The following is a 10,043-nucleotide window of genomic DNA, read 5'->3' on the forward strand; positions in this document are numbered from 1 at the left end:
TTTTTTTTTTTTTTTTTTTTTTTTTGAGACAGGGTATCTCTCTGTCACACAGGCTGGAGCACAGTGGCATTATTAAGGCCACAACTTTGACTTCCTGGGCTCCAATGACCCTCACAAGCTATTTGTTTTAATATGATTTGATGTAAAGAGACAAGTTCTAAGTCTTGTCTGCAGCTACAAAGATGTCAGTCCTTTCCACACTATACATAAATTTATCCTCATTGTTATATCTACAGTCTGTAATTGGGAGGCCTGTTGCTATCTCAGCTCTGGCTCTTGGATATTACTCAACTGATGACTGTTCAAATAAAGGTACTGCCCTACTGTATTAACAGTAATGACACGCTACTACCTCTATACTACCTCCACATGTTATTCAGCACTTACAGTTCCAAAGCTCATTCACTCAGGCAATGATCATAAATGGATGCTGAAACCTTATGAAAAAGGCTGATGGTGACAATGGAAAGATCAGTCTGCCAACATCTGAGCCCAAAGATGGAGCTTGGCATCAGTGAAAGATTATGTACCACCTAGATTATGCCATAGGAATTACTCAGCATCATCTATGAAGTATTCTTTTTAAATATAGAGAACAGAGGAATTAACTAAGTGTCAATATGCCAAAGCGAAATCAGACAAACTGAAGACATTTTTACAAAACTAGCCCCAATTTCTCCAGCAAGTCAATGGCATGGAAAAAACTGGGGAAACTGGGAAAATGAAAATGTTCTTCATTAAAAGAAGCCAAGATTCAAAATTTAAAAATGTGATGAGCAAACTTTATGTTGATCTGATCTGAAAAAACACTGTAAAAGTATTAAGTATGTATATATTTTAATTCAGTCAAATACATGAATGTGAGGAGAGTATTTCATAAGATAAAGAAATTAATTTCAATTTTGTTGGGTGTGATCAGATTTTGGTTATAAAAGGACATGTCATTTTTTAAGAGTTACATGTGTCAGGGGAAGGACATACAGGGGCTCAACATACAATTTTCTCTATTTTTGTGTTATAACTTTCAAAATAAAGTTTTTCTAAGTTCACTAACTCAATAAATATTTCCAGACTTACCTACCACACAACATGCACAGCTTTCTTGACATAAAGATGAAGTTATTATCTGGGGTAAGGAACCGATGGCATCATCTGAACATGAAAACTATCCCGAGAACAGGGGAGGGGAATAGTATTCACCCCTTTTTGGAGGCGAGAAGCCAAGAATTAGGTTAGGTGACATTCCCAGAACTCAGGAAGAATGATGAGCAGCAGCTAGGACTCTGGTCCTCAAACCCTTTGTTCACATTATGTGACGCCTAACATTACTGTTAATAGAAACTATGAATGTCGGTATTTTAATTCCCATTCCATATATGCCCTTTGTTGGTCTGGGCTGCTCTGTGACTGGAAAAATCAATCTTATCTTCGGATTGGAATCATGTGATAATTAAATCAACTGCTAAATTAAAAAATGAAAGCCAGGAAAAGTTTGTATATTATAAACGACCCTGAAGAATCCAGGTTTTTTTTTAAAATGATCATTTTTATAGATTGGTCCATTTCAACGACAAAGAACATAATTATGCAAATATTTATTTTGTAAACCATCAGGATGGGCTCAATATTTTGTGGCTCACTTTTCCCTTTGAAGCACTTAGATTTCAACACTCTGGCCCTGCCTAACATCACCTATCTATTCCAGCACCTAAATTTAAAATACTCCCAAACCACTTATGGAAAGAAAAAGATCCCTGCAGTAGACATAAAAACATTAAGTTACAAATATGAACAAGCTTTCCCCTTACCTACCAAATGGCATTCTATTACCTCCACTTTTCTAATCGTTTTTAAAGTTTCAATGATCATGGAATTTGCCACCTACCAAGCTAAGAACTCTTACTTAACACTACATCATATACATCAATAGTACACAACATCCAAGTAACTAAGTCAGATGTCCTGTGATCCACAGATTTCTAAGCGTCCTGAAGGCCCTCTGAGAGGACTCACAAGGTAGAAACTGTTTTCCATAGTAAGGCATTATCTGCCTGCTCACTCTAATGACATCCGCGCTGTGAGTGAAAAGCAGCGGTAAATTTGCATGTGTTGAGGAAGAGGGAAGGAGGACAAATAGGATAAAAAGATTGAGGTTTAATATCAGAAAGGAAGTTTTATTATTTATTTATTGTTAGAGACAGGGACTTGCTCTCTTGCTCAGGCTGGAGTGCAGTGGCACGATGACAGCTCACTGTAGCCTGAACTCCTGGGCTCAAGCGATCCTCCTCGCCTTGGTCTCTGGAGCAGCTGGTACTAGACACACGCAACCACGCCTAGCTAGAAGGAACTTTTTATTTGAGATGGTGTCTCCCTCTGTTGCCCAGGCTGCAGTGCAGGGGTGTGACATTGGCTCACTGCAACCACCACCTCCAGGGTTTAGGCTATTCTCCTGCCTCAGCCTCCTCAGTAGCTAGGATTACAAGCGCTAACCATCACGCCCGGATAATTTTTATATTTTTAAGAGACGAGGTTTCACCATGTTGGCCAGGCCAGTCTCCAACTCTTGACCTCAGGTGACCCGCCCACCTCGGCCTCCCAAAGTGCTGGGATTACAGGCATGAGCCACCGCGCCCGGCTGCCCTCCCTCCAAGTTTCAATTGTGCACAAATCCTTCGTTAGGCGGCAGAAGAGAACTCTCAGGAGAACAGGGCACGTCCGCAGAATGCCGACAGGTGGGAGTGGGGATGGGGGCAAGTAGGTAAACTGGAGCGGAACAGGGGCAGTCAGAGCAGGGAAATAGCCAAAGCCTGGGGTTCTCCTGCAATTCCCACACTTTCATCCCTAAGGCTCCCAGGATGACGCAGGAGGGGAGGCCATGAATGTGAGTTGTCCTGGTCCTTAGCGTTTGGAACAAAGAATTTGACAAAACGCACAAAGAAGGTAACAACACACAAGAATGACGCAGCAAAAGCAGGGACTTAGTAAAGCGAGAGAGCACTCCACAGGGTGCGAGTGAGCCCGAGCCAGCGGCTCGAGGGCCCGGTTACAAAGTTTTCTGGGTTCCAGGTACTCCTTCTGAGGTCCCTATCAGTTACCCCTTAACTGGATGAAGGGTTTGGTCTGTGGCTAATTAAGGGCTTTCGTGAATTGGCGCCCTCTGCAGATGAAGGCACTGCCCGTGTTTGGCCTGCGGCCAGTGCAGGGCACGCTCCCCTCCCATCTGAGAGGCGGTGGGAAGGGAAGCGGTGCGGGGAGAGGCTCCTGGAGCTCGGTGGTGGGAAGATGGAGCTTTTCCTTTGGTTTGGCTTTCGGACCTTAGCGTTCACTGGCCTCAGGTTCCCGCCCCCAGACCCAGGTGTTTTCCTTTTGATCAGCTTTGGAAAGTCAGCGCAAACTGGCCTCAAGTTCCCTGCACACAGACCCTATTCTCCAGCCTCAGTGAGACGCCAAGGGTTGGATGTAAAGGGGGCCTCCCAGGAGCGGTGGCAGGACTCTCGCTAAGCCCCTTTCCAGCCCCAAATCCTCTTAGTATCATCACCCTCACCCCAAAACCCTGACACCCCGAAACACACAGACTCACTCTTCCATCCCGACCCCCACGACCACAGGGTCCTCACCACCAGCAGGTTCCTGTCCTCCACGAGCTGCCGCTTCCGAAGGATCTCTGATTTCAGAATGTCCATCTCGCCGGCAGAATTTAAGCTCCAGTTTCCCGCTCCAGCTCCTCGGACACAGCCCGACTGGGCCGGCGGCGGCGAACCTACTGAATACACACAGCCCAAAAAGCCCAAACACCTGAGGACAACAACAGACAAGGGCCGCTTCCGGCGGAAGCTGGGGTGAGCGAGAGGAGGGAAGAGAGCGCCCCGGGGCGCCTGTGGTGGCCAAAGCAGCTGTGCGTGAGTGCCACCTGGCGGCGCCCTCCGGCAGTGTGCCTGCAGTTTTCCCTCGTAGGTTTATGTGAACGTGGACTGAAACCTGGGTCTTATAATAATACCCTCTGCACCTGCTAATTCAGTTCCAAAAGCCTTGTCGAAGAACACCTCAATTATGCCAGTTAAATCAAGATCTTTATTAACTGGAAGTTCACATCAGGGTTTCTGGTTACTTGCTTGCAAAATTAGTGTACCAAAGAATGAGAAAAATCTAAATAATAATAACTTGTAACTATAGAGTGAAAGGGCAGTGTTCATTACTAGTCAGTTAAATTTCTTGTGAACTTAAATGACTACATCCATTTAAGGCATTTTAGAAGTCAATTTATCTCTACTCCCTCTGTTTTAGATTGCTTACCAGTCTTGGTGATAATTGAGTACTTACCTCAAGCTAACTAATCACTTTTTTGGTCATGTGTTTGGCAATCAACATTTTTCAATGACATGACTGGAGATGTAATCAGAAATTCCTTTTTTTTTTTTTTTAAGTCCAACTCAACGGAAAAAAAAAAGTTAAATTGGAAAGAAAGATCATGTCAGAGATTTTTTTAAGATCCTAAAACTTGTTTACATTGGACTTATTTGTTTTATATCATTGAAGCATGTTTAAAAATTGTTTTTGGGCCGCGCGGTGGCTCATGCCTGTAGTCCCAGCACTTGGGAGGCCACGGCGGGCAGATCTTGAGGTCAGGAGATCCAGACCATCTGAGCCAATATGCTGAAACCCCATCTCTACTAAAAATACAAAAACAAGCTGGACGTGGTGGCATGTGCCTGTAGTCCCAGCTACTTGGGAGGCTGAAGCAGGAGAATTGCTTGAACCCGGGAGGCAAAGGTTGCAGTGAGCCGAGCTTGTGCCACTGCACTCCAGCCTGGTGACAGAGGGAGACTGTCTCAAAAAAAAGAATGAAAGAAAGAAAGAAAATTGTTTTTGTTAAAGCATAATTGAACAATATTTGACATTTTGTTTTCTCACTCAAAAAAGGTAAAAAAAAATTCTGTTCAGTCATTTGATAATGGGTAAGATGCTTTATCAAAACAAAAAATGAACAATTGAATTGTTCATTTCAATTGAGAACGGTTTTGGTGGGGGGTGGCAATATTTAATCTACAAGATATCTGAGGCCTGACGCAGTGGCTCACCCCTGTAATCCCAGCACTTTGGGAGGCCGAAGTAGGCAAATCACCTGAGGTCAGGAGTTCGAGACTAGCCTGGCCAAGATGATGAAACCCTATGTCTACTAAAAATACCAAAAATTAGCCAGGTGTGGTGGCAGGTGCCTGTAGTCCCAGCTACTGAGGAGACTGAGGCAGGAGAATTGCTTGAACCTGGGAGGTAGAGGTTGCAGAGTGGCCATTATCAAAAATCAAATGAGTTTATTTGTAATCAAATCAATGATATTATAAACGAAGGTAATAAATACACAGAACCTAATTCTTCTTTCACTGCATTGTTACCATTATGCTCTCCGAGTTATTTAGGACTGTTGTACATATCTTTGTGATGGAAATGCTATAAAAGGGTGGCACCTGCACTCCCCTTACCAGTTCCAGGCTTGAGGACCCCACATTGGTAACTGGAAATCAGCATTAGTGACTATATTAATCAGGGTTCTCCGGAGAAACAGAGCTGCTAGGATACATAGGTGTTTATCAGAAGAGGTTTATTATGGGAATCGGCTCACGCAATTATGGAAGCGGTGAAGTCCCACAATCTGCCATCTGCAAGCTGAAGAACTAAGAAAGTCGGGGGTGTAATTCAGCTGGAGGCCTTGAGCTGGCCGGGCTAGTATAAGTCCTAGAGTCTGATGATCCAAGAACCAGGAATTCTGATGTCCAAGGGGAATAAAAGGTGATGTCCAGCTCAAGAAGAGAGAGAGGCCGGGTACAGTGGCTCATGCCTGTAATCCTAACACTTTGGGAGGTCAAGGCAGGAGGCTGGGTTGAGGCCAGGCATTCAAGACCAGCCTGGGCAACATACCAAGACCCCATCTCTACTAAAAATAAAATAAATAAATAAAAGAGAAAGAGAATTCACCCTTCTTCTCCTCTCCTGGCCCTCAACAAAGTGGACGATGCCCACTCATGACACAGCCCACCGATTCAAATGCTAATCTGTCCCACAAACATGTTCACAAACACACCCAGAAATCATGTTTTACTGGGATCTGGGTGAGCATCCCTTAGGCTCTGCAAGTTGATACAGAAAATTAACCATCACAGTGGGAGCATTTACACCACAGAAATTGGCAAACTAGAGCTATTGTTTTGTTGGCTGTCTAAACTTTAAAGTGTCTGGAGAAAACGTTCATAATACAGATCAGGGTTTTTCAACCATGGACCACATGATTTCTTTTCGAGGGATGCCCCCGGCCTCATGTCATTAGTGCCAGTCACATCCTTTCCTAGTTGTGACAAGCAAAAAAAAAAAAATCTCTGGATTGCCAAATGTCCTTTGAGAAACCAAATCTCTCTCTAGTGGAGAACCACTGATAAAAATTAAATTTCTTTATTGAGACAGAATTTCCCTCTGTCACCCAGGCACAATTGTGTTCAGTGGCACAATCTCGGCTCCCTGCAACCCCCACCTACTGCACTCAAGCGATTCTTATGCTTCAGCCTCCCGAGTAGACGGGACTGCAGGCAAGTGTCACCACACCTGGCTAATTTTTGTATTTTTAGTAGAGATGGTATTTTGCCATGTTGGCCAGGCTGGTCTTGAATTCCTGGCCTCAAGTGATCTGCTCACCTCGGCCTCCCAAAGAAAAATTAAATTTAAAAGTGTCGTGTCTGTACCTATTAGTAAATAGGACAAAAAAATTAAGGAAATATTCTTCTAGTATTTGAAAACGATCATGTGATGTAGTTGAGTCTCTCCTGTCATTGACAAACAAGTGAAGTTCTGACATATGTCTTTGTTGCTTTGTTGTTTCACTTTCGTCTTATTCACTGATTGAAGCAAAAATAGCAGCCAGTGTTCATGTCAGATGGAGCTGGATATGTTTCATCAATTAAAACCATAGGTTGGCTAGGGAGGCAGGAGTGCTGCAAAAATCAAGGAAAGCATTCTGGGAAGATCAATGGGCTATATGGAATTTACAATAAAGACTATTGCGCAGCTTATTAGTATTTATACATTGTGTCCTCTGCATGTTTTATGTCAGTAAAAATCATATGTATATATGTGCACACCTTTTCTTCCCGCAGAGAGGCCATACTTTAAACATTTCCAGCACAGCGCCGGCCTTGATCCACCTTCCATATTGGCTGGTTACCAGAAAACTTTTTAGCAAAGAAAGTTGGAATATCAAGAAAAAAGAGTGAAACAGATTTGCGAGAAGACACATGAAGAGTAAGCCATGAAGAATAATCTCTGGGCCCCCCCTGGATTTCCGATTCTCTACTCTGGTTATTCCCAGAGTCTGGCTTGTACCCCTGCCCCCAAAAATACCACCGAACCCTTCTACCGTATTTTGGCATTTTTAAGATACTCTCTTTTTTTACTTTTTAATGTATCTGAATTTAGGATGCATCTTACAACCAATATGTTTGTGGTGATGTTCTGTCCAGATAGTCTCTTCAGGCCAATGCACCTGTCCCCTGTCTGCTGGGAACCAGGGTTTGAGGTCACATAGCTACACCCTGCCTTGGCATGACCCCAGGCTGCAGGGACCCACCTCAGCCAAGGTAACCCTCCAGGGGGCATCCCCAACCAATGACTGAGGTAGAGACTGAAAAGCCCAGATCCATTGCCTCAACTGAACTCTAAAGGGTCATTCTATCTAGCCCCAGAGCATGCCTCTGGAGCATCACACATGGTCTCAGTTGCAACTTCTTTGAAGTTTAGCTTCTCTTTCTGCCAAACCCAGCCTTCCTCGTTTCCTCACAGATGCATCTCCAAGAGCATTCCCTAAGAAATTCAACCACTTGCTTGCAAAGTTAAGAAATGCTTTGTTCAACTCATGGGTATGCTTGTCCATTTGGTAGGAAATTATTAAATTGGCATTCTAGCTTTTACATCAGTTATTGTGAAAATGGCTAACAAGAGTTACTCCCTGGCCTGATCCAAGTCTGCTAACACTAACAGAATTGAATTCAAGAGTGTTAAAAGTTGATCGGGACGCGGTGGCTCACACCTGTAATCCCAGCAATTTTGGGAGGTCAAGACCAGTGGATCACCTGAGGTCAGGAGTTCAAGACCAGCCTAGCCAACATGGTGAAACGCTGTTTCTACTAAAAATACAAAAACTAGCCAGGCATGGTGGCGGGCACAATCTCAGCTACTCTGGAGGCTAACGCAGGAGAATGCCTTGAACCCAGGAGGTGGAGGTTGCAGTGAGCCGAGATTACGCCTTTGTACTCCAGCCTGGGCGTACAACAGCAAAACTCCACCTCAAAAAGGTAGATCTGCAAATACCAGTGAGCCCAGTGAAGCCAGGGCTGAGGCTGACACCAGCTGACAACCCGCAGTGCCACCTCCTTTTCTTGAACATTCACAGTGATCAGATGGGGAGCAGCCCCTATACCATAGCCAGTGCCCTGTTCTTGTTCCGTGCCATTTCTTGTCTGCTATTATCTGTCCTTCTATTATCTTTCTCCCAAAGCTTTTATACAATTTTGTTAGCGGTATACTTGAAATAAATGAATTAAAGGGGGAGGGCAAGAGAAAAAAGAGAAAAAATTCAAGATTAAATTAAGAAAGGAGGCCAGGCACCATGGCTCATGCCTCTAATCCCAGCACTTTGGGAGGCTGAGGCAGGCAGATTACTTGAGGTCAGGAATTCGAGACCAGCCTGGCCAAAATGGTGAAAACCCTTCTCTAACAAAAATATAAAAAATTAGCTGGGTGTGGTGGCATGTACCTGTAATCCCAGCTACTCAGGAGGCCGAGGCAGGAGAGTCACTTGAACCCAGGAGGTGGAGGTTGCAGTGAGCCCAGATTGAACCACTGCACTCCAGCCTGGGTGACAGAGCGAGACTCTGTTTCAGAAAGAGAGAGAGAGAGAAGAAAGAGAAGAAGGGAAGGGAAGGGAAGGGAGGGGAGAGGAGGGGAGGGGAGGGGAGGGGAGGGAGGGGAGAAGAAATAACCAAGAAATGCAAAAGTGCTTGAAGGGAAATGTGAGAAGGGGAGGGGAGGGGAGGGGAGAGGAGGGGAGGGGAGAGGAAGGCAAGAATGCAAAACTACTTGAAGGAAATGTGAGAAATTCTGCCTGCAACTCAATGGCAATAAACTTGAAAACCTAGAAGAAATGGATGATTTCCTACCAAAATTAGCCAAGAAAGAGGAGAAAACTTAAATAAGCAAATATAACAAAGAGAAAGCAATGTGATTGTAGACCCCCATTTATAAAGGCACCAGATAGGGATATTTTCTTGTTGAGATCTCTGTAGCCTTTGAAGAACAAATGCTTCTCACATGATTTGAGCAAGCTGTTCTCAAACTTTTTAGTCTCGGAACCCCTTTCCATATTTACAAATTCTTGAAGACCCCAAAAAGACTTTGCGTGGGTTATAGCTCTTGATATTTACCATACTAGCAATAAAAATGAAAATTCGAAAAAATTAATTCATTTAAAATCGTATAATGAACACTTTGAATATTAATCCAAACAACATGTTTTTGTGAAAAGTAACCACAGTTTCAAGAAATTTAATGAGAAAAGTGGCATTATTTTACATTGTTGCAAACTTCCTTAATGTCTAACTTAGAGGGAGAACACTGGATTCTCCTCTCTGCTTCTGCATTTGATCTGCTGCAGTATATTATGTAAAGAAAATCAGGCCTGGCGTGGTGGCTCACGTCCGTAATCTCAGCACTTTGGGATGCTGAGGTAGGTGGGCAGATCATGAGGTCAGGAGCTCAAGACCAGCCTAGCCGACATGGTGAAACCGCGTTTCTACTAAAAATACAAAAAAATTAGCCAGGCATGGTGGCGCACGCCTGTAGTCCCAGCTACTCGGGAGGCTGAGGCAGGGGAATTGCTTGGACTCGATAGGCAGAGGTTGCAGTGAGCCGAGATCATGCCACTGCACTCCAGCCTTGGCGACAGAGCAAGACACAAGAAAGAAAGAGAGAAAGAAGAGAGAAAGAGAGAGAGAGAGAGAGAG

The 10,043-nt window shown here is 44.1% G+C and overlaps 1 protein-coding gene across 3 annotated transcripts in view; it reads right to left on the reverse strand.

Moving 5' to 3' along the window:
- Positions 1–3,950, reverse strand: part of PRPF18 (pre-mRNA processing factor 18) — a 43,081-nt gene extending 39,131 nt beyond the window's left edge. Inside the window, exon 1 of one of the 3 annotated variants that reach the window (XM_017529834.2) lies at positions 3,618–3,950. In XM_017529834.2, coding sequence (XP_017385323.1) covers positions 3,618–3,683 — 66 coding nt within the window. In that variant the 5' untranslated portion in view covers positions 3,684–3,950. The remainder of the gene's footprint in view (positions 1–3,617) is intronic. The other 2 variants (XM_017529835.2, XM_017529833.2) reach the window with 2 other exon arrangements.
- Between the last annotated feature and the right edge of the window lie 6,093 nt (positions 3,951–10,043).

The sequence above is a fragment of the Cebus imitator genome, unplaced genomic scaffold (assembly GCF_001604975.1).
Source record: "Cebus imitator isolate Cc_AM_T3 unplaced genomic scaffold, Cebus_imitator-1.0 Scaffold61, whole genome shotgun sequence".
In the NCBI taxonomy this organism is placed as follows: domain Eukaryota; kingdom Metazoa; phylum Chordata; class Mammalia; order Primates; family Cebidae; genus Cebus; species Cebus imitator.